Raw genomic sequence first — 24,219 nt, forward strand, 5'->3', positions numbered from 1 at the left:
TAGTTTTCTTAACTAAGATTGAAAACATCTCATCAACTGCTTCCCTCCCTTCCCCTAGCCCACTGAGCCAAACTTTCTGGAAGGCTTCCCCTGCCCTTTCCCTGAACTTGTAGATTGAAGTTTCATTCATATCTCCCCTTATGCCCTCTCTGAGCTGGACTTATCCATGAAACCCACCTCTTGTTCTCTTAGCCCTATTCCCACTAAACTGCTGATCGTCCACCTTCCCTTCCTGGCTCTTATTAGCTGACATTAACTGTTCTTTCTCCACAGGCACTGTTGTCTTCTCCTTCAGATCAGTTGGCATCGCGCCTCTCCTCAAGAACAAATCCTTGACCCTTCTGCCTTGCAAACTACTGCCCCATCTTCAACTTCCTTTTTCTCTCAAAGTCCTTCATCTTGTTGCCTCCCAAACTATGTCCATCTTTCCTGGAACTATGTTTAAATTCCTCCAATCAGGCTTTTCCCATGCCACAATACCGAACCAGCTCTTATCAGTCACAAAGCGATTGCCAGAGGAATGTTGGTGCTGCTGGGAAGGCCAGCATTAATTGCTTATCCTGAAATGCCCTTCTGGAAGTGATGAACCACATCTGTGCCATCACTGAGGCTGTGTTTCATCTCAACGTCGCCCAACTCTGCCTGAAACCTTCATCCATGCCTTTGTTACAACTAGACTGGACTATTCGAAGACACTCCTGGCTGGCCTCCACGCTCTACCTTTAAACTTGATGTCATCCAAAACTCTGCAGGTGCTCTTAATTCTAAGTCTCGCCACAGCCCCTCTCCTGCTCGCTGCCCTACATTGGCCCCAGGTTAAGTTAAGCTGAATTTTGAATTATCATTTTTAAATCCCTCCATGACATAGCCTCTCAGCTCTTATTTCTTCCAGCCTTATAATACTCAAGATAGCTGCGCACCTCCAATTTTGCCTCTTAAGCATTCCCAGTTCTAATCGTAGCACCATTGGTGGCCATTTCTTCAGTTGCCTAAGCTCCGGATGTCTGTTTAACCTCTCCTGCCTCTTCCTCTCATTCATCCTTTAAAATGCTTCCACAACCTATCTCTTTGAAGTTTTGGTCATCTGCCCTAATATGTCCTTATGTGACTCAAATATTTTTAATGCTCTTGTGAAGCACCTTGGGATGGTTATTAGGCTAAAGTTGCTATATAAATACAAGTTATCTCATTGATACCAAGCTAAAATGTTAACTTCAATAATGGGGTTTGTGTACAAATATCTATCTGTGATAGCTAATGTTAAGACATCAGGTCATCACTAAAGTTAATCCCTTTTTGTTATGGGGTGTTTCTCTCCTTTGCATTTTTGCCTTTTGTTGAAGTGCTGGATAGAACAGTACAATTCTGGTTCCACAGACTCAGTTGTGATAGCTGTTCTCATCCCATCCTTTCGATACCTGCACGTGAAATCATATCCTGTTGCATGGAAGGAGGCCATTTGGCCGATTATGCTCTGCTGGCTCTTTGAAAGAGCAATCCAATTGGGCCTACTTTGCTACACTTTCTCCATAGGTCTGCAAATGTGTTCTCTTCCAGAATATAATCCAAATCTCAAGTTACTTCTGAATCTTTTAGGCAGTGCGTTCCAATACTTGCATGTTTTTATTTAGAGGTACAGCACTGAAACAGGCCCTTCGGCCCACCGAGTCTGTGCCGACCAACAACCACCCATTTATACTAACCCTACTGTAATCCTTATTCCCTATCACCTACCTACACTAGGGCAATTTACAATGGCCAATTTACCTATCACCTGCAAGTCTTTGGCTGTGGGAGGAAACCGGAGCACCCGGGGAAAACCCACGCAGACACAAGGAGAACTTGCAAACTCCACACAGGCAGTACCCAGAATGAACCCGGGTCCCTGGAGCTGTGAGGCTGCGGTGCTAACCACTGCGCCACTGTGCCGCTCTTGTCAATTTTCTGACAAGTAAATTGCTGGAAAGCCATTGGTGACAATTAGGGGTGCTTACTTGTTGCCATCTTGACTGTGATCAGCTGACTTGGCATAAACTTGAATTGAGTCTGTGGTATTCTACTTTATATGGCCATTGGAAGCTGCCTTTCCTAATTAAGCTGTTGATTTCCAAGCAGCACATAGATCAGATAACAATCAATTTTGTTGAGCTGTTGCTATAGACTTTGTTCCTATCTCTCTACAGCCGGATCCTGGGGGAAACCCCAGGACCTAGCGTTCAGAGATGGGTTCCTTCATAAAGCACTAAACGAGATGCCAACTCCTTGAATGAGAAAGAAAGACAAGATGGAATCTTCAGGAAAGTCAGAGGGTAAGTTTATCAATACGCTAACTTCCAAATTGTGTATGGTGTAGAAGGGAGTTTTATGGCATTCTAATCCAGAATCAAACTTCAGTGTGGGGTTATGACTCTTGCTTTGGGCCAGAATGATGCCAGGCAAAAAGATTAGATTGAGCACGGGTTGCATAGATTAGGCTTCTATTCCCTTAGGTATAGAGGTAAAGGGATGATCTAATCGAGATGTTTGATAAAATTGATTTTGTTTCTTTCTATCTACACTATTTCCTCAGAGTCCAGAACAAGGGAACAAAACTTCAAATTAGAGCTAGGCAATTCTGGGATGATCTGTGAAGAATTGCTCCCTGACAAAGGGTAATGGGGATCTGGAACTTTGGCTGGAGTTCAGTTGAAGATTTCAAAACTGAGATTGATAAATTTTTGTTAGGCAAGGGTGTTAAGGGTTACAGAACCAAAGTGGGTGAATGGAGCTGAAATTCAGATCAGCCCTGATCTAATTGAATGGTAGAACAGGCTGTAGGGGCTGAATGGCTGCCTTCTGTTACTGACAACTACATGTAAGTAATCCTAACTCTAGAATGGTTGAAAACAATTTTTAGTAGAATGCTCTCAATGTCTTATTGTGGTAAATAATAACTATCTGCATGTTGAGAAAATTCTACTGACTTTTCATGCCCATGTATGATCCTGTCTACTACACATTTGGCATGTCTGGTCTGTTAAACTAAATGAACTCGAAACAAACTGGATTTGTTAAAGCCCAAATGAAGATGAGCTACTCCAGTCCAGTTACAGCTTTAGCTCATTGTTAATACATTTGCCCTTGAATGTGAGCAAAACTATGCAAAGATGTATTTCTGATTTGTGCAAGAAATCTGAAGCAAAATTTGTCATTCTTGCTATGTTGGAACTGACCCCATGTGGGAGGCGATATCTGCAGGGCTTGCCAACTCAATGTGGTGCCCTGGGAACTGAACACTTTTTGATCCTTGCATCAATTTAGAATTGAGACATTCCTTTGCAAATGAAGCTGCATTGGGATGTGAAATACAAAATTAGCATATAGGTACAGCAAGTAATTAAGAAGGCAAATGGAATGTTGGCCATTACTGCAAGCGGGGGGGAATGGAGTATAAAGTAGTGAAGTCTTGCTACTACTGTACAGGGTGTTGGTACCACACCTAGAGTACGGTGTACTATTTTGGTCTCCTTATTTAAAAAGGGATATACTTGGAAGCAGTTCAGAGAAAGTTCACCAGGTAGATTCCTGGGATGAAGGGGTGGTCTTCCTCAACCTTTCCTCATAAGTTGGCTCTATACTCATTGGAGTTTAGAATGAGAGGTGATCTTATTAAGCATCCAAGAGTCATAGCAGGAGTAGGCTATTCAGCCATTGAGCTTGCTTTGTCATTCAATACTGATCATCCACTTCAATGTCTTTTTCCCACACTATTCCCATATCCCTTTCTCATTGGTATTTAGAAATCTTTCAATCTCTACTTTAAACATACTCATGATTGAGCTTCCACAGCCCTCTGGGGAAGAAAATTCCAAATTCACAACCCTCTGAGTAAAGAAATATCTCCTTATCTCTGTCCTAAGTGGCTTCATTCTTTTGAAATTGTGTCCCCTGGTTTTAGACTCAATCAGGGGAAACATCTTACTTGCATCTACCCTGTCTATCCATTTCAGTGTTTTGTAGGTTTCAATGAGATCACCACTAATTCTTTGGAACTTTAGCAAATACAGGCCCAGTTTTCCCAATCTTTCTTCATAGGACAGTCCTGCCATTCTGGGAACAAGTCTGGCGAACCTTCGTTTCACTCCCTCTATGGGAATAATATCCTTCATAAGGTTAGGGGACCAAAACTGCACCCAGTACTCCAGGTGCGGTCTAACCATGGTTCTATACAATTGAAGCAAGACTTCGCTACTCCTGTACTGAAATCCTATTGCAATAAAGGCTGACATACATTAGCCTTCCTAATTGCTGGTTGCACCTGCATGTTGGCTTTCAGTGACTTATTGACAAGGGCACCAGGTCCCTTTGTACATCTACACTTTCTAATCTTCTACCATTTAAGAAATTAAGTGGGCTTTCCAGGCTAGATGCTGAGAGGATGTGTCCCCCATTTTGAATCTAGAACTCTGGGCACAGTTTCAGATTAAGGAGTCTCATTTAAAATGGAGATGAGGAATTTCTTGGGGGTTCATGGTGTTTGGGATTCTCTGCCTCAGAGAGCTTTTGAGGCTGGGTCATTGAATATGTTTATGGCTTGGATAGATTTTTGAACTGCAGGGGAGTCGGAGGTATTTGTGGGGGGGGGGGGGGGGGTGCGGGGGCAGGCAGGAAGGAAAGTGAACTTGCCACGATCAGATCCGCTATGATATTGAATGGTTGAACAGCTTGAGGGACCAAATAGCCACTCCTATTTCCCATGTTTTTTCACCATCCTCCCTTCCTAAGTGCAGACTCGTGCTATCATGCCACCTGACCACAATTGCTTCCAAAAGCATGGTAGCTTATTTGATTTGTGAGCCTTCACCACCTTTTCTCATCTAGAACACAAGCCAGTTGTACCACCAATGAATAGCTACCCCAGCCTTAGACAAGGGATCAAATAAATAGCATAAACCATATGGGAAATTATCTTGCTGTCATTGGAATTGAGGTCCCATTTTTTTTTTTTTGGAGGGGGATAGAGGTTATTTACTTCAGTTACTTTGGCTTTTGTATGTGGTTTCTTGTCAACTATGTAAATTCATAGTGTGTCCAGGGAGCCTACTTCACCTCTGGGTTCTATCGCATCCTCATTGTCTTCAGAAGGTGTCAGAATAGTCTTGCTGCTGGAGTTTGACTTGGGCATTGGCATCAAGAAATTTGTGTTTGATAATTAAACATACTTGGCTCTTTTATTTTGCAGCAAGGAATAGTTTACAAATTGTTATTACTTTACATAGATTCCATAATCTGTCTCCTTGAAGGTTAGAGGTCTGAAAGGAAGGTTGAGCAATACCTTTTTTTAAATGACCAGGAATAATTGAACTTAAATATAAATGCTAATAGTTTATAAATTGAGTTGCTGATCAAGAACCTATTTGAACAAATATTATTTGAATTGCTTGGCTTTTCCCATGGGCACCTCCAGATAAATATAGATCAGCTGGAACCTTCTCCTATATGGTCATTTTTGTCTATCTTATGGTTGTTGAGCAACAGCTGTAATTTTACATTCAGGTAGTTAAGCCAGATAACTGTCAGGAGTAGCCGAGTCTTAATCGCTGCCTCTTGTATTTGTATTTTGGGCATTGTGTAGTTGTATGTTCATGATCTGTTCTGGGTGACAATAGTTGGATGCTGGAGAGTTTTGATTTTGTTTTGCATTTGTACATCAAGTATGCACATCTGCCGTGGCTTGTGCAGGTGCAGTTTAGAATTGCCCATGAGCTTCATGGAAGTTTGAAGTCTGGAATCATCTGTCAGTTCTTGCTGGTTCATAAAAATAATGTATAGCCAGAGTTAGATTTTGGATTGAGAGGCTTTCTTTGCTGTCCCCGCTGCAAGACAACCGCTGTCAGATTCCAAAATTGACTCCCATGAAATTTTGTGCCCCTTTTTTTTAACCAGAATTCTTGCATTGTTTTATGAATGTGGAACATGCTCTTGGTATAGGTTTGCTTTTAAAAAGAAAAATATTTTTCTTAGTGTCCAATTTAATTTGTCTGGCAGCTTTTATTTGTACTGCAAATTCAGTTCAATCTGATCCCCACAACTAGCACAATTGGCAAAGTAAACCTGCAGTGATCAGACTTTGTAGCTGATTGTCCTCTTCCTGCTAAGTGCTAGATGGGCACAGTGTACCAGCAGTGTGTTGTCTTCAAGTGCAATCAGCTTTCTGGCGAGAACCCTTGAGGCCTTTGCTCAGCAGTGTTAACTTGTCATGGAGTAAATTGGAGTGTAAGAGCAGGAAAAGCTTCCTTCTGGCTCATTTAACTTTGAAGGACAAAAGAATTGAGATGTCCTTGTCGGAGCTCTTAGTCCTGACATTGCTTGCTTTGGGTTACGTAGAATAACATTAGCCTTGCGATTTGGCCATTCAACACTTCCTGAGCAGCAGGATCTGAATGGCTTAAAAGCTGTTGACTTCTAGGATTCATGAGGCTTCCATCTAGCCATTACTTTATGTTCAGTTTATTTTATGCTGTGTATTACTGGCCTGAGTCTGTAGTTAATGGTAAAAATTGATGTGTAGTGGCCATTTTATCCCTCCCTGGTGGCTAATGAGCATTCTTTTATCTAGTAAGATTATTTTCAGCAGCATAAACCTTTCCACTTCGACATTTGTGCAGATGACTTACTAAGTTTTGCAATGCAATCCGATTTTCTTGCATATCCCTGCACATTGAACATGTTACTTGTCTCAAGTCCCAGCATCTTGTAAGAATTTGCCATTCAGAATCTGGTCACGTTGTTGCGTGCATTTGGTATATATGTAATCATGCTGACTGATACAGCCAACATTTATCCTTCAACCAGCGCAACCAACTGACTATCTGCTCACCTATTTTGTTTGTGTGGCCTTCACGTGCACAAATTGACTACCTACATTATAGTATTGGTTATACTTTATAGCCAGTTAAGTTTTACTTTACAAAGAAAGCACTGCTAGGAAGGGGGTCCTGGAGTAAATGGCGCTGTACAAATGCAAGTTTTCCCCCCCCCCCCCCCCCCCCCCACATTTTTGGGCGGAAATCTGTTTTTACAAATCTGTTTCTCATGAAAAATTTCTAATTGTTGTACATGTCCTTTTCTTGGTTTGAAATAAAAACAAAGTGGTGGAAATACATCTGGAGAGAGAGGCAGAGTTAACATTTCAGGTCTGTGACCATTTGGTTAACTCCGCTTCTCTCTCCACAGCTGCTGCCTGACCTGTGTATTTCTAGTGCTTTGTTTTTATTTTAGGTTTCCAGCATCTGCAGTATTTTGCTTTTCCTAGTTTGGCATGTTCCATGCAACTAAAGCCAGTGCTTATTGTTGGCTGAAGAATGGATCAACTTCCCAGTTACTTGTGCTAGCTCTGTCGAGTCTTGTACTTTCCAACTTGTTTTGTAGGGAGCTCAACAAAACCTCTTCCATGCAGCCAGCTTACCTTTCAATGTGGTTTTACCTGTAAATGCATGGTGATGGCACTGAGCTGATGTTTGTTAACATTGAAGAAACTCCTCTGTTCTTTAAATTTGGTTATTCTAGTGAGCAGCATTGCCATAGTTACAATGTGCTTGATCTGTTTTTTAAAAAACTCTTGTCTCTGGTTTGAGAGTAGGAATTCTTTCCTTTTATTGCCAGTTTTCTCTGCAGGGGGTGTTAACTATTCCAGTTATTCATGTGAGTTAATGGGTTATTTCCTTGTGGAAGAACTACAGTCAGGCATACTTCCAGCAGAGGACATTGAATAGTTGCTTTGGCAGGTTTGATTTTTGCATGTCTTCCAGACATCTCTGTCAGTGTATTGCCAATCAATGTTTAGGCAAATGCAATGTTTTTGTTAGTTACGGGATCGTTTTACAATAAAATGTTCATTTATAGCCAAGCACTTTCAACCAGTGAAGTACTTTGTGTGGTCCCCGTTGTAGGAAACACTGCAAATCCCGCAAACCGCAGATCAATGAACGGGGTTAAAATTGGGAAATCCTGTTAAGGTGAAGTACTCTGAGGCAATTTCCTGATTCTTGGCTTGCATGCTTCAACAACCACACCTTGTGGCATGAGATAAATGTTTAGACATATGAGGATTTGGTTCAGATGGTTGTGATTTGCAGTTGCCTCTAAATGTTGTTCTGTTTCTCTGCACTAACCGAGAGGGATGGATAGTCTGTTCCCAGCCCTGTAGCTGAATTTTTTGTTTTGCTATTGAGACCCAAGAGTGGGTTACAGTTCCCCAGTCTTTATTGATACATCCCCTCCTGAGCAGTTAATTACTACTAGCTATCTCTCCCATGATTGTGAATTGCCAAATAAACCTGGTCAAGACTTGTTCAAATGAATCCTGTTGTAATTGCAGTGGTATGTCTGTACTGTGGACTCGAGTTTCAACATCCTTTGTTTAATCTGTTTTCAGACAGGTTGGGGCACAGTGCTGCATCAACTGCAGGGTAGCCTTGGCTTTGAGGAAAATTAAGAAAAGCAGTGCATAGTTTGTGCATTGCATCACTTAACAGTGACTGGCTGATCTTTGAAACTGTCCCTATTGTTTGTTGTTGGTGTGGAACTTGGAAACTTTTTATGGAAGACATGAACTTTAGTTCAGAGGGATCCGTTTGGGGGAATCCAGTCTTAATGTTTAAGGAGTGCACTGTCGGCATGTACTGAGTTCCATTGTACAGCACCTTTTTTGGTAGTCTTCGTTTCCTTGGCAGTAAATTCAAAGATTCAGTTAAAAGTACCTGACATTCTTTTCCTCTTGCACACAGGTCAGTGTAAGCTGTGTAGGTGCCAATGTGTGCTGTTGTAAATGGCTTTTGTTCTGTTTTGTGCTTATAGTTTAAAATGCTAATGTTTTTTTTGGAATTGCTTTTTAATAACTTCATTCTTGCCTTGAATTTTCAAACCATTCTGGTCCATTACTAAGCTAACCTCGATATTAAGAAATCTTGAGCACTTGATGGTAAGAGAATAGCCTAGAGCCAACTAAAGTAGATTTAGCAGAACAGTGGGAGTAGATTGACTTTGAACTTCGGTTTGTGGCTCTGGTTTAACCCTGACAGAGCCTCTATGAAATCAGCTAAATATTTTCAGATCGTTTTACTCGACCTTCCTGAGTTGGAGTTTTGGGAAAATTTGAAGACATTGATACCAATTGGTCTGTTAGTGCTTTAATATTGCACAATTCCCATATCTTAACATAATTTTGTAATTGTTAAACATTTGTCTGTTATAAATGCTGGATTTGCAGTTCTTTCAGTGCCTGAAATGAAGACCATGTAATTTGAGTATGAATCTCTTGGTATTTTGGAGAAGGATCTACATCTGAAACAGTACATGTTTCCAGTCCTGCTGTTTTTCCAGCATTCACCTTTTTTAATCATGGAAGCAGTACTGTTTGGAAAAGCAGTGTTCTGATTGTTTTTGATATCTTTAGAAGAGGTTGATTTATAAATGTGGTAGACTAATGGAAGTTTCCTCTGAACATTCCATCAAATATCAATATTGAAAGTGGAATTTAAAGTTGCAAGTGTTAATCTTCTGTTTTAACTTGCAGCATTTTGAACAAGCTTACTCCAGAGAAGTTTGACAAGCTATGCCTTGAGCTCCTCAATGTGGGCGTAGACTCTAAACTGGTCCTAAAAGGGATCATTTTACTGGTGAGTTTGTTTTAAGAACAAGTACTAATTTCATTTTTAAAAACATTTGGGACAGGAATAGCAATCTCAAACTAATTGCATTAACAGTTATAGCACAGCAGGGCAGCTGGCCCAACTAATTCACCTGGTGTTTATGTTCCTCCACCACCCCCCCCCCCCCCTCTCTCGCCCATCAACTTATCCTTGTTTCCCTCTCTCCTATTCCTTTCCTCAGTTATCCAGCTACCCTTAAACTGCATCTGTGCTGTTTACCTCAACCACTCCTGGTGGTCGAGTTCTACATTCCACCCCCTGCCCATTCTGAAATGGAAGTCTCTTGTTAGTATGGAGTCATTGGTCGCATTCACACAATGTAATGCACGCAATGATGTAAATTTAGTGGGTAGAAACTTCTAATAAGTGTCTTCCCCATCTTTGGAATGCCTCCATTTGTGTCTTCCAACTGCTGCAGAGTTCTTCCTGTCTAGAAATGCTTCTAACTCCATCTGTCCTGTAAATATTGATAAGTTGCCATTGAGATTTGTTGGTCTTAATGGGGTAATCGGTGAAGAGGAAATTTGGTTTGATTACATTGTGATCAGCACTGAGAAATGCTTGTAACCTTGATTTTGGGATCTTTCTCTACCACAGATAGTAGACAAAGCCCTTGAAGAGCCCAAGTATAGCTCACTATATGCTCAGTTATGTCTGCGTCTAGCAGAGGATGCTCCTAACTTTGATGGCCCAACTCCAGAGGGTTTGCTGCAACACCACAAGCAAAGTACGGTAAGCAGCATTCATTTAGAACCTTGCATGTAACTGTTTGGGAACCAGTTGGATTCAGTGCTTGCATGCTGTTGATATGAAATGGAGATTGATATTGAAATGCAAACTTTTGTGTACTGATTCTGGTCTATATTTTTTCCAGACATTCAGACGCCTTTTAATTTCAAAACTTCAAGATGAATTTGAAAACCGTACCAGGAATGTCGATAGTAAGTATGCTTTAAAACGCTGATTAATTGACTGTAGGTTGGTGCAGTATTTTATTAAAATGTTTTCTTTTATTTTAGTCTATGACAAGCATGATGGCCCTCTCTCAAATGAAGAGGAAGAGCAGCGGGCTATTGCCAAGATCAAAATGCTGGGCAACATCAAATTCATTGGAGAGCTTGGCAAACTTGATCTTATCCATGAATCTATCCTTCATAAGTGCATCAAAACAGTAAGTGACTAGACTTTTATTAGAACAGTTGGCCAGCAACAACAGATGTAGTTAGCAACTCATTTGGAGGTCAGCGTACATTGTTGATACAAAAACTTTAAAGCCTTTTTAGTTGGAACATTTTGTGCTTAATTGGAGAAGTTAGTAATTGAGGGGTTTAAGGGCATTTTGAAAAGTGCTGAAGGGGTTTGAGATAGGGCACAATGTTAGAGATGGAATAGAAAGTGAATAGTGAGACATGTCTTCAGAGATTCAAAATCTGAAGGTCTGAAATGGTTACCCTATGGCGATGGTGTTGATGCTAGCGAAGAATGGAGATAATGGGTTTTGCATGATTTGTATTGTAAGAGTACAAACTGATGCGTGGAATGAGTGGTTAGGTCCAGTAATGAGTTTTGAGTGACTGCCAGCTAGAATTTTGTCATCACACTTGTTTTCATGGTTCAGAACCTTTTGAAATCGACATCCTCTTTGACCCTTAACTGAACATCAAACCCCACATCCTGTTGTTCACCAACATAGCCTATTTCTACCTGCATAACATTGCCTGCATCTGTTGCTAAAATCAGATCCGTGCTTTCACCAAGAATTTTATTCCAGTGCCTTCCTATTAGCTGCCCTTTACAAACTCCAACTTTGCCAAAACATACCCTGCACTCTGAAATTATTCTTGCCCATTGGCACATTATCAGGGTCTGGTTAATAGTTGTGCAATAACTATTAAATTATCAATTTGTGCCCCTCATCCACATGATGCCCCTGGGTGACACTTGCTGCTTCTGCGTGTATACTGATGCCCATCTAGACTCCATCATCCTCTATACCTTTAAACAACTTGTCTGACATCCAGTGTTTGAGCGTTAACTTCCTCCAGCTTAATGTAAGGACTAAAATTGTCATTTTTAGCTCTTGCTATCAACTTTCCTCTTCCCCAAATACTGAAAATGAACCAGACTGACCGTTGCCCTGTTTGACCTTCAGCTGAATTCTGATTTGGAGCTGCCTGTTAATTCTGTAATGCCACCTACCTGCTGTTGCCAGAAGCCCTTGTATGCCTATCTTGTCTCCAAGCCTTAGTACTCTCCTTGCCAACCTCCCCCCATGAACATCAGCTCATCCAAATATATTGTCTCGTCATGCATCACATCTTGTTCCTTACAAGCAAGGCTCTTGGGCCCTCTGCCTCAAAGATTAACTACCTCCTCACCCTGTAACATCCTCCAGTTCCTGTGTTCCCAATTAGCAACTACACATTCAACTATCTGTCTCAATTCATTGGTTTTGAAGCATTAAGATGTACTGCAGGGAGTTGAGTTATGGGGGCAGGCAGGAAAGTGGAGATAGGGCCACAATCATTCATTTTATTGAATGGCGGAGCAGGTGTGAGGGACTGAATGGTCTACAACTATTTCTAGTGATCTTATGCAGGTGTTTTTTGCTATATAGATAAATGCAAGTTTTTCTTTTCCTCTAAAGGTGTTAAGGTTGCTATGTAAATTCTGCTGATCTAAATGATTCACATTGTGGTCAGCTTAAATATCTGAAATAATTTTGCATTTTATTTCCTGTTAGCTTTTGGAAAAGAAGAAGAGAATCCAACTTAAAGATATGGGGGAGGATTTGGAGTGCCTCTGTCAGATAATGAGGACAGTAGGACCTAGACTAGACCATGAAAAGGCCAAGGTAAAGTTGTCTGCTGTGGTTTGTGTGCCCATCTTTTTTGTATGGGAATGATGTTTTGTGATTGCGAATTTGTTGCCAACCAGCTTTGTTACCGGGTCAGTGCACTGTAACCCTCTACCATCCTCAAGTTGTGCAGTTCTGTGAAAGCCCTTGGGGGTGGGGATCTGAGAATTTGGATCTTTTTGAGGTGGAGTATGGTGAATAAGCAGATTTGCAGTCCTGTTTCAGACTTGCATGTGAATTAACCAAATTCATCAAATTCCTTTTTAGGAAAGGATTGAGTGTTGTGACACTTGGCATTCTTAAATATTATATAACGGTATAGGCTGATTTAGGTCATGCTCCAGCTGATTCAACTCAAGTCTTCCCTCTCCAAAAAGTGAAACATAAAAACTGGAAGTGAGCTTACTAATGAGTGTTAAATTCTAATGTTGCTCTGCCTTAATTTTGTATACATCTAAAGCTGGCACTAATTGGAGACGAGCTCTGAAATGCAGCTGAATAGTTATGGTCATGAACTAACCTTCGCTTGATGTCCTAATGCTGGTCCACTTGATTGAAAGGATAAGTTGAGTAAACAGCTTCAGTTTAATGCTGAAGTGTTCAGTGTTAGTTGTAGAATGTTCATGTGTAACTGTTTAGTTCAACTTTGCACTCAGTTGTTTCAATACTTCAAACTTTCTGCTCTTCCTAGTCTCTAATGGATCAGTACTTTGCCCGGATGCGTTCCTTGATGCAAAATAAGGAATTGCCAGCTAGGATTCGTTTCCTGCTGCAGGTAACTTTTTTTTTTTCGTTCTCTGCTTTTTGAATTTGCATTTAAAGCTAACTTGAACAGAAGCTGAACTTTCCTCCCCTCTTCCTGAGTAGGATACTGTGGAGTTGCGTGAGCACCGCTGGGTTCCTCGCAAGGCTTTTATTGACAATGGACCAAAGACGATAAACCAGATTCGTCAAGATGCAGTAAAGGTGGGTAACCAAGTTCCTTTAAATTGAGTTTTTGCACATTCGATGCCACGTTTTGTGCAATTGTAACTCCTCTTGTGTTGCATGCAGGATTTGGGAGTTTTTATTCCGCCAGCTATGGCTCAAGGAATGAGGAATGACTTCTTTCTGGAGGGACCTTTTATACCACCAGGAAGGAAATTTGACAGAGACCCACTTGGAGGGCTTGCTGATATGTTTGGGCAAATGCCAGGTAAGTATGGTTTCTGATTTTAGCATCACTGTCTTGATGGGTTATTTTTTGGTCAGATGTGATTGTGTTGGTTCGTTTCCGAAAAGCCTAAAGTTGCCACTTTTTTTTTTTTGTTTTGTCTCATAGGTAGCGGAATTGGTACTGGTCCAGGAGTAATTCAAGACCGATTCTCTCCTACCATGGGGCGACATCGTTCCAACCAACTTTTTAATGGGCATGGTGGGCATGTACCTCCTCAGTCGCAGTTTGGGGAAATGGGAAGCAAGTCTTTCCTTAAATCTAATCAGGTGAGGAAATGAGAGGATTGTCTGTCTGAGCAGGTGGTTAACAAGTTGTGTTCAAAAAACCATTCTGTATTTTACACTTCTCCTATTTTGTGGATTGCTTTGATTACCCTGTAAACCATTTTGTTTTGGGCATGGCCTATCCCAGCAATTTGGAATAGAAAACTGTCTTACTGAATCTGATACAGCCTCCTAGTATTAACTTGAGTTAATGGATATTGTAAATCATTAGACTTGCTTTAGTATGAGGGTGGATGTGATGAATGTAGATTAAAGTTGGGGAAAGCCGTTTGTGTTGCTAGTCTCCCATTCCCCACCTACCACCCCAGCCTGAGGAGGTAAGTTGTTTGGTGATCTGGGCAATTGTGCAGTTGAAGATTTGTTAAAGACCAGGCTGGAATTTAGTGACTTGAGGCTCACTAATGATGGCTGTGTGAGTTTGCTGTTCACTCTTGGTGTACAAAATTTCTGCTTTAAGTGAGATTTTTAAGGTAGATATTAGGCTGAAATACCTCAAAGCAGTTGTGACACTTGAAACTTACAAGGCATCCTCGAATCTAGAAATGAACTGATAGTGTTACTTGCTGTTCCACCTTTCTTGCTATGAGGCATTAAGGGGTACATGCCAAGGATGCAGTGAAATAAAAACATCCTGGAAACACTCAGTATATTGAAATAAAGGTAGGGTTAATGTTTCTGAAGAGGCTGGTACAAGATTGGCACTTGCATTGAAATGATGGGGTCATTTGGAAGAGGAGTAATCCAATTTCAAAGTGGAGACTTAATTTAACCGAGATGCACATCTGCAAACAAGCTTGGTGATCAACAGTAAGCCACTGACTTCACATTGTGGTTGCAGGGCAGCTGTAGTCTTGTGGAGTGCATGTTCGAGGCTGTCCTTGCTTCTGTGCTGTTTTTATATATTCAGTTTCAATCATGCCATGAGAGCGAGTGAGTTCCTGCCATTTGGGATGTGCCTGTCTCTCTGGAAGCCAACTTCTGGGCCCTGGCTGCTGATGAGCACGAAAGCACTGATGTTGGAAGGAGTGGAGTCCAGGACTTGCTCAGCTACTAGTTGAGTGTGTTTGTCCTGTTAAGGCTGAGCCTGGCAGCAGGTAGTGTTGGCACGAGGAAGTGACAGTGTTCTATTACAGGGACAGAACCAGCATTACCATGGACAAAACCAGGGACACTCATCCCAGCAACCAACACAATCCAAGGGCATGCCTCCTCGGTTCATAAAGAAAGGACAGATCAATGCAGATGAGGTAATCTGAATCTGGACATATTCAATGGTTCGGTGCCCAATGATTAAGGAATGACGCGTTATTGCGAGGACTAATCTGGCAGGCTATTCTTACAATTTGACTTACCTTGACTGCCACCTCTTCCCATTTCTCTTTCTCGCCCCTGCCTCCCCCACCCCAATTCCTCCCCCTTTTCCCCCATCTGTTATGGATAGCTGGCCAGTGTCCTGTGAGCGTGACTGAGAGATGAGGGCAGCCACTCGAGTTTGAACCTGACAAAATAACCAGCTGTTCTTCAGATATTAGATATTTGGACCTACATTTAAGCCATATTTTTAAAAAAGCCTTTTTTGAAGTGATAAGTCTTTGCATGCAGTACTAACTGTTGTGTGTATTATAGGTAGCTATTGACATTAATGTTTGCCTATTTCTTTACAGATCAGTTTGAGGCCTGCCCAGTCATTTTTGCTGAATAAAAATCTGGTGCACAAGCTTCAACCACAAACACCAACTATGATCCCACCAAGTGCACAGCCACCTCGTACTCAAACACCACCCCTGGGGCAGGTACGGTTTGTTTTGTTGTGGGGTCTTCTGTATGGCAGTAACATGTTTTCAGTCAAATTCACTTGGTTACTCTGCCCTCTGAGACTTGAATAGTGGATTGATAAGTAGCCTGTCTTGCTATACTGAATTGAAACACAAGTTTTGAGGGGGCTTGAAAGTAGATGCAGAGACAGTGGCTTCTGGTTGGAGATCCTAGAACTAGGGGTAACAGTCTGGATAAGGAATTGGCCATTTAGAACTGAAATTTCTTGACTGAATCTTTGGAATCCTCTACCACAGAGGTTGTGAATGTTCTGTCATTGAGTATATTCGTGACAGATGTTTTGGACTCTAGGGGGATCCAAGGGTTATGGAGATAGGGTGGAAAAGTGAAGTTCATGATCAGCAATGATTTTACTAAATGGACAAGCAGGCTCAAGGGGATGAGGGGTTTGTCTTGAGAGACTGAGCACTTTAGGCCTTTACTGTCAGGAATTTAGAAGAATGAGAGGAGATCTAATTGAGGTATATAAGATGGTTAAGTAGACGTTGAGAGGATGTTTCCTTTTGTGGGGAAATCTAGAACGAGAGGTCATAGTTTTAGGATAAGGGGTAGCAGATTTAAAATCGATGAGAAATTACTTCCTTCAAAGAGTTGAGTCTGTGGAATTCACTACCCCAGAGTGCAGTGGATGCTGGGACATTGAGTAAATTTGAGGAGATAGACAAATTTTTAATTAGTGAAGGGTCATGGAGAACGGGCAGGAAAGTGGAGTTGAGGCCGAGATTAGATCAGCCATGATCGTATTGAATGGCGGAGCAGGCTCGAGGGGCTGAATTGCCTATTCCTGCTGCTAGTTCTATGATCTTATAAATATTGGAAAGTCTTGCATGGTTTTAGTTCCACTGGGGAGGTCTGGGTTAAATAATTAACTTTAATGTTCTACTTTTAATGCCTGTTATAACGCCTTGTCATTTTTGAGTAGCCATAATTCTTGCTGTAAGTTGTTTTCTCTAAACACATGCCTATTAGTGTTTTGAGTAGTAATGTGTGTTTCCTGTTAGCCCCCTCAACTAGGTCTCAAAACAAATCCACCTGTAATTCAGGAGAAGCCTGTGAAGAACAAGAAAGCACCTTCCAAAGAAGAACTGATAAAACTGACTGTGAGTGACTACAGGGTGACTTCAGTTCTTGGATGGGCAGGATATGTGTCTTAACTTTTTCCCCTCACTCCTCATCTAGTAGACACAATGTGCTGGTCCTGTACACTGGGTGTGATAGACCAAGTCTGGTTTTTGAATACTGGGTTGTGGTGACCATGTTGCTGGATTCTGAATGATGGTCTCCAATGCTGCTGTAACTTTACTTCCCTTCATTGAACAGTTGACTTGTGCTCAACCAAATGCTTGTGTAAAGTCACCGCAATGCCTGCGTGACTAATGGTGCTATACATTTCCAATAAGGAGTAAAAGTACTATTAGGCCTCCATCTGTGACTGCAGCTTCTTTATTAAAAGGGAAAGTTACTATGAGATGTCAGACTGTTTGTGTCCATTTAATGGGGTTTGCCAACTATGCCATTCCCCAGCCCCCAAGCTGAAGTTAAAATATATCTTTTGCATCTGTTGCTATTCATCTAATTGGTGTTTCTGGGTCAAATCCTTTTTGCAGGAAACTATCCTAACTGAGTACCTGACTAATGTTAACATTAAAGATGCTGTCAATGGAGTGAAGGAGATGAGGGCACCAAAGCCTTTTCTGCCAGAAATGTTGAGCAAGATGATTGTACACACTCTAGATCGCTCTGATGAGGACAAAGAACAAGCCAGCACACTCATAAATGCACTCAGACAGGAGGGGCTTGTTACAGGTGAAAACTTCATGCAAGTAAGTGAATATTTGAAGTCTTAATCTGAAAATGGTTGGAGTGTATTTTTTTTTTTTTGAAGTATCCAAATTGGTAACTGAAGGTCTTTTATTTGAGTTTGCTTTATGTCCTACTCTTCCTTCTCCAACTCATTCCACCAACATCACATCAGATTGTATTTACTTGTTTAGCAGCTGTGAACTAAAGCTGTAGCATCTTGAAGCATGGCCTCTTTCTATTGTAGCTATATTGTCTTGCTGTGCCCGTTTAACATTTTGGAAGGATTGACCCTTTGCTCTGAGCCATTTGTTTCTTAAAACTTAAGTTGACCATAATCTATCCTTTTATGATGTGTATTTTAATGAAGCTGGTTATCTCAGGAGTGATTGCTAATCTGTAATGCTTGCCCTTGTAGGATACTATTTAGTATTCTGTTCTTTGTGCAGTTGGGATATATTATAGCCATAAATTTACTTTTACTTTTTTGGTTGCAGGCTTTCCTGAATGTATTGGAGCAGTGCCCCAAGCTAGAGGGGGATATCCCTCTGGTGAAATCATACTTGGCCCAGTATGCAGCACGTGCTGTCATCTCAGAGCTTGTGACCCTCTTGGAACTTGCCCAGCCCTTTGAGAATGGAACCCATTTCCCCTTATTCCTGCTTTGTCTACAGCAACTTGCCAAATTGAAGGATCGAGAGTGGCTGACTGACCTCTTTCAACAGAGCAAGGTCAACATGCAGAAGATGCTGCCAGGTGTGTGCTTCATAAGGCCAATTGTCTTGCACAAGGGATGGTATGGAGGTCATTGGGAAAAGAATTCAACCCGGTCTTGTAATTGAGGGAGGGTATTTTTTTAAAAGCTGTGACTCTGTTGCAGGCAAAGCAATGAGACTTGATTTGTACCACTGATTTCCCAATTCAGATGAAAATTTGAGTTTTCATTAAGACTTAACAGGACTGGGTTACTGAAATGCATTTGTGTTGGTGAACTCCTTGTTACTCATCAGTTAAGCACTCTAAAACATCTCTAGCATTAAATTTTGTGTTTTATTTTTGGCTGTTCTGTTAATGGAGAGAGAAGTATTAGAAGTGCTTGTATCATGAATTCTGTGGGCATGGATGTTAAATGAAAATGTTGGTTGTGTATTATCTGAAAATTTAGGCTTTCCAAATAGTTGTTCAGTTACAGTGTACTTGTGTAGTGGTCAAGTATGATCCACTTACATTTTTCCTTTCTCAAACAGAGATTGACCAAAATAAGGATCGTATGTTGGAGATTCTAGAAGGGAAAGGACTCAGTTTCTTATTCCCACTACTAAAATTGGAGAAAGAGTTAGCAGAACAGATAAAGAATGACCCATCCCCTCAAGCCATTTATAAGTGGATCAAGGATAACATTTCTCCCAAATTACATACAGACAAAGGATTTGTCAACATTCTCTTAACCAGGTATATAAACAGCAGTTATTACTTTCTGGGTCTGCCTATCCTGAAATTTGTGTAGTTAACACATTTTCTTTCAGAAAAGATAATATTTAAAGTTCGCCTGCGCCTTGACTTCCTGATATTGTTTGGGAAGAGGGGAGAAAATGGCAAAATGCTAAGCTATTAGCCAATTTCTGCTCTGTAAAGTCCCACGATACCAGAATTTCTTGCCCCTCAGTATCATGGTATCTTTTTTACACTCTGCTGAAGAAAAGGTATCTCTGGCAGTGCAGCACTCCTTTTTATACTGCATTGAAATGTCAGCCTAGCCTGTGTACTCTGGTCCTGGAAATGACCTTGAACACACTTTTTAAGGTGGAGGCTACCAAATGAGCTTTCTACAGCCATATTCTTCGTTTAAATGAACGTTGTATTCAGCTAAATACAGTTTTTATCCCTTAGAAAACCAATTTAAACATTCATTCCTTCTGGTATCTGAAAGTTAAGGGCACTTCAGAGTATCTGGCTGAATGCATTGGGCAGTGACTAGAAATTGACTTGCAGGGTAATGGGGAGAAAGCTGGATGTGGGACTAAATTGAACAGCTTTCACAGTCACGATGGGATAAATGACCCCTTGCTGTGCTGTAAGATTCTGTGGAAGTTGGGTTGCAGTTGACCTGGGCTGGATAGAGGTTCCATTAATGTACCTAACCTGCTCTTTCAGCTTCCTGCAGCACATTTCAAAGATGGCCCCTGCTGAAAGTGGTGACCCAACAAGCGTTCCTTCCAAAGAAATGTTGGAACCGGAGAAGCAGCTGCTCCTGTCCTTTAAGCCAGTAATGCAGAAGTTCCTGCACGACCATACTGAGCTGCAGGTTAGCGCCCTATATGCATTGCAGGTGCACTGCTACAATCACAACTTCCCTAAAGGTATGATTCTCTGAATTCAGACTTTTTTTCTATTATGCAGTGATTAATTTTTATAAAGATAAGTTTTTTTGCTGCATGATGCAGAAGCTCGTTCATCTAATTATGATAGCGCACGGTTTGTTTTGGCTATCTAGTTTGAATCTACGATTTATGTCAAATAAAAGAAAGTGCTGGAAATACGGCGCAGGTCTGGCAGCATCACTGACCTGAAACGAAAACTCTGCTTCTCTCTCAACAGATGTTGCCAGACCTGTTGAGTATTTCCAGCACTTTGTTTTTATTTCAGCTTTCCAGCATCTGCAGTATTTTGCTTTTATCGTGCGGTTTAAGTTGCTTGTTTTAAAGTTGCAATTGTGTTCGGAATTGCGTTTGAGATGTTTACATTTGAACTGGTTCTTCCAGGTATGTTACTGCGCTTTTTCGTGAACTTTTATGACATGGAGATAATAGAAGAGGAAGCCTTCTTAGCGTGGAAAGAGGATATCAGCCAGGAATTCCCAGGAAAAGGCAAAGCTTTATTCCAGGTAACTGGGGGAAGGTCTGTGTATGTAGAAACTTAGAAAATAGGGGCAGGAGTAGGCCATTCAGCCCTTCGAGCCTGCTCCGCCATTCATTACGATCATGGCTGATCATCCAACTCAGTTAGCTGTTTGCACTTTCGCCCCATATCCTTTGATCCCATTAAACCCAAGAGCTATATCTAACTCCTTCTTTAAAACATACCATGTTTTGGCCTCAACTGCTTTCTGTGGTAGTGAATTCCACAGGCTCACCACTCTGGGTGAAGAAATTTCTCCTCATCTCAGTCCTGAAAGGTTTACCCCATATCCTTAGACTATGACCCCTGGTTCTGAACACTCGCCATCAGGAACATCCTTCCTGCATCTACCCTGTCAAGTCCTGTTAGAATTTTATAGGTTTCTATGAGATATCTTTCACTTTCCCCCCCCACCCCCCCCCCCCCCCCCCCCCCCCCGTTCACTCTTCTGAACTCCAGCAAATATAATCCTAACCGACTCAATCTCTCCTCATACGTCAGTCCCGCCATCCCAGGAATCAGTCTGGTAAACCTTCGCTGCACTCCCTCTATAGCAAGAACATCCTTCCTCAGATAAGGAGACCAAAACTGCACACAGTATTCCAGGTGTGGCCTCACCAAGGCTCTGTATAATTGCAGCAAGACATCCCTGCTCCTGTACTCGCATCCTCTCGCTGTGAAGGTCAATTCTTTTGAATGACCTTGCGGAAGTGAGGAAATTACAGTGGAACCTTTGTAGAGCATATAAGGGGAGAAATGTCTGCTTATTTTTAGATTGCAAGTAAAGGGTCTTTGAAATCTTACTGTAGTGAGACTATAAACCATGTAATAAGTTAAACTAAAGCAAAGGCTTGGGTGTTCGTGTGGCATTTATAAGTGAACCATTTTTCTTTGCCTTATATCTGTTTGGGATACCCCACAACACTTTGCATGCAGTGGATTGCTTTAAAGTACAGCAGCTGTACTGCAGGTGGGCACTGATTTAATACCATAAATGGCCATAATAACTGACCAATTCGTCTGTTCTGATGTGATGTCTGAATAGTGGCCAGGCCTTCGATCAGCTTTATTTTCACCCACATACTGCCACACGATGGGCTAGGCAAGATCTGGGTTGCAACCAATTTATCCAAGGAATATTAGTGCCCCAACTGGGGGGTGAGGCTCAAACCTGTGACCTTCTTCGAATTTTGCCGACTGACCTGGAGCTGATACTGAAACAACACAACCGTGTCAAATCTGATTGCAGAAATCTGTAGAGTCTCGAGATTTTAGTTTGTTGGGCGAGTTGCTTTTTGATTAACCAACCTGATCTGATCTTTGTAGGTGAATCAGTGGCTAACCTGGCTGGAAACTGCAGAGGAGGAGGAATCTGAGGAGGAGGAAGGTGACTGAAAACCGGCCAAAGCCTTAAAATAGTGCAAATATACTGTTGCTGTGATGTAACTGCGTTCATCCCAACCACTGCAGAGATTCATTCCACTGTTTGCAGTATTAGCGCAGGAGCATGTTCATGGCTCGTTTTCTTCTGCATAACCTTTAGTGTATGTCTTAAGCGTAGTGTACCATTGAATCTTAAGATTACAGTACCTTTTTAGGCAACTTCATGACCATGAATAGCATGCAATAACTGAACCCTAAATTTACTCAGTGCAAGCAGTAGTTATAATGAAGACTATGCTGTTGGCTGCTGTTCTACATTGGTTGATTTTTACAAACTGAATAGCAACACCAAGACACTGTAGAAATGCACTTTGCTCAGCAAAATACTTGAGTCGTTGCAATATTTGATTTTTTTTTTCCCATGGATTGTTAAAAGAAAAACCTAAATAAATTGGAAACTGTAATCAGTGGGTTGCAGCTGTAACATTAATTTGCCTGAATTTCTACCTCCACTATTGGGCTTTGTTTTAAGATGTGCGCCAGGGTTAACTATGCTTAAATCCTACATCCTGGGCATATGCACAAGTCTTTAATCTCTAGTTTACCTGCACAATGCTAAATTGTGACATGGTAAAATGATCTTAAAGTGCTTGTTTAAGTTAGAAAAAAAACTTCAATGGTGAGATTAATGAAACTAACCTTTCTTTGGACCCCTTGTATGTGATAGTAACAAAATGAAGCCTACTTAATTTATCAATTTGTGTTCACTACTTGTTCACATGCCCTGATTTTGTATACAAGTAACTTGTATCTATAATAAACATTGTGATACTTGATGCCTTATTTTCCTGTTGGCTTTATTTGAAGTTGGAGACTTTATTGGGACACCAACTCTTGGCATCAAAGAGCCAGCTTGTCTGCTTGCCTTGAGATCTTTTTTTTGTTCTTGGCTTCCCAATGCTGTGGCATTTGTGTGGGGCACCTACAATAATCAGATTTTCATTCAGTCACAAATTTATGCTTTTATTTAGTCCATTATGGTTTCAGGTGCTTCTTAGGAGGTGGATGCACTGATAGCAGTAGACAAGACTCGTAATGTGCTGAATAAACTGCATTTCCATAGGGTTAATGTATATACCTTTGGTGCTTTATAGCTAATGAATTATTCTCCCACCCCCCTTTTCTGGTACACTAACTGGATTGGTACATGGGACAATTGCAACATTCCTGAATGCACAGTGTATACATTTGTCAGATTAGTATTTCTGCCAAGGCCATAATGGGGCAGGGTAACACCCTGCACCAACTTGGGTCAGGTCAATTATCAGTTTTAAACTCGTTTTTGTCTAATTAAAGTTCAAATTTTAAAATTGGAATATTCAGTTGGCATTAGATGCCTTTAAGAATATTGTAAAGCCTCTGAGTTGGGAAACCCAGACATCAGTGTCCAGTGTGAGTCAAGGATGAACTCTGAGCAGAAGTCTGTAAGCTGATCACTTAATGGTCTTAAACATCTGGACAGTGGGATCATTTAGTAAAAGGTAAAAGCCTACCAAGATCTCCGATTTTGTCATGGAGGGGGAGGAAATGGCAGAATTGAACAGAAATCTTGTAGGGAAAATATACTACACTGCAACAGCTAATCGTGGGGTTGGAGTTGCCTTGACAAGGTTCAATAAAACTCTAAAATAAAAGCAAAATACTGCGGATGCTGGAAATCTGAAATAAAAACAAGAAATGCTGGAACCACTCAGCAGGTCTGGCAGCATCTGTGAAAAGTTCCGATGAAGGGTCACTGACCCGAAACGTTAACTCTGCTTCTCTTTTCACAGATGCTGCCAGACCTGCTGAGTGGTTCCAGCATTTCTTGTTTTTATATTAATAAAACTCTAGTAGTCTAAAGCCATCTTTTTTTTTAAAGAAGCCTTTTTTCTTTTGTTTAGAATTAGTTATGTAAAAAGCCCTGGATCCTTGGGTAAATCTTAAGGATTGTAGCCAAGCAATATTGGACTGCACTGTAGTCCTGACATCGTGAATGCAGCTATCCTGTAATCTGGTAGCAAGAATATTTGAGGTTGACGGTAAATAACTGAAAATGGTAGGGAGCTGGGTGTGGAATATCATAAGGATTTGTATGACTGGCTTGATCTTTAAAGGGGCACTCCTGTGATTTGTCCATTAATTAGCCAGGCTGATTTCATTGCAGACTCTCACAGGTTTAATTTTTGAAGTGCATGACTGTTCATGACTGTT

At 41.2% G+C, this 24,219-nt stretch overlaps 1 protein-coding gene and 1 non-coding gene across 2 annotated transcripts; both read left to right on the forward strand.

The window, feature by feature from the left end:
• Positions 1-10,572: 10,572 nt before the first annotated feature.
• On the forward strand, positions 10,573-22,802 carry LOC137377205 (eukaryotic translation initiation factor 4 gamma 2-like). The gene is made up of 16 exons (XM_068046702.1): positions 10,573-10,633; positions 10,712-10,863; positions 12,436-12,546; positions 13,241-13,324; positions 13,417-13,515; positions 13,603-13,744; positions 13,871-14,031; positions 15,183-15,296; positions 15,714-15,842; positions 16,887-16,985; positions 17,493-17,708; positions 18,183-18,441; positions 18,933-19,137; positions 19,840-20,045; positions 20,448-20,569; positions 21,910-22,802. The coding sequence occupies exons 2-16, from the start codon at positions 10,780-10,782 to the stop codon at positions 21,976-21,978; spliced, it is 2,100 nt and encodes a 699-aa protein (XP_067902803.1). The 5' UTR covers positions 10,573-10,633; positions 10,712-10,779; the 3' UTR covers positions 21,979-22,802.
• Positions 15,329-15,531, forward strand: LOC137377382 (small nucleolar RNA SNORD97). Its single transcript, XR_010976415.1, has one exon. It is a non-coding gene; the product is annotated as a small nucleolar RNA SNORD97 (small nucleolar RNA).
• Positions 22,803-24,219: the final 1,417 nt, after the last annotated feature.

Source organism: Heterodontus francisci, chromosome 14 (assembly GCF_036365525.1).
Source record: "Heterodontus francisci isolate sHetFra1 chromosome 14, sHetFra1.hap1, whole genome shotgun sequence".
Lineage (NCBI taxonomy): Eukaryota > Metazoa > Chordata > Chondrichthyes > Heterodontiformes > Heterodontidae > Heterodontus > Heterodontus francisci.

Bases quoted from the DNA above. Each gene is read 5' to 3' on its own strand.
- LOC137377205 (XM_068046702.1), top strand. From the start codon at position 10,780: ATGCTGGGCAACATCAAATTCATTGGAGAGCTTGGCAAACTTGATCTT. The intron at 13,516-13,602 runs GTGGGTAACCAA...TGTTGCATGCAG, and splicing joins TTCGTCAAGATGCAGTAAAG to GATTTGGGAGTTTTTATTCC. The intron at 15,843-16,886 runs GTACGGTTTGTT...GTTTCCTGTTAG, and splicing joins AAACACCACCCCTGGGGCAG to CCCCCTCAACTAGGTCTCAA.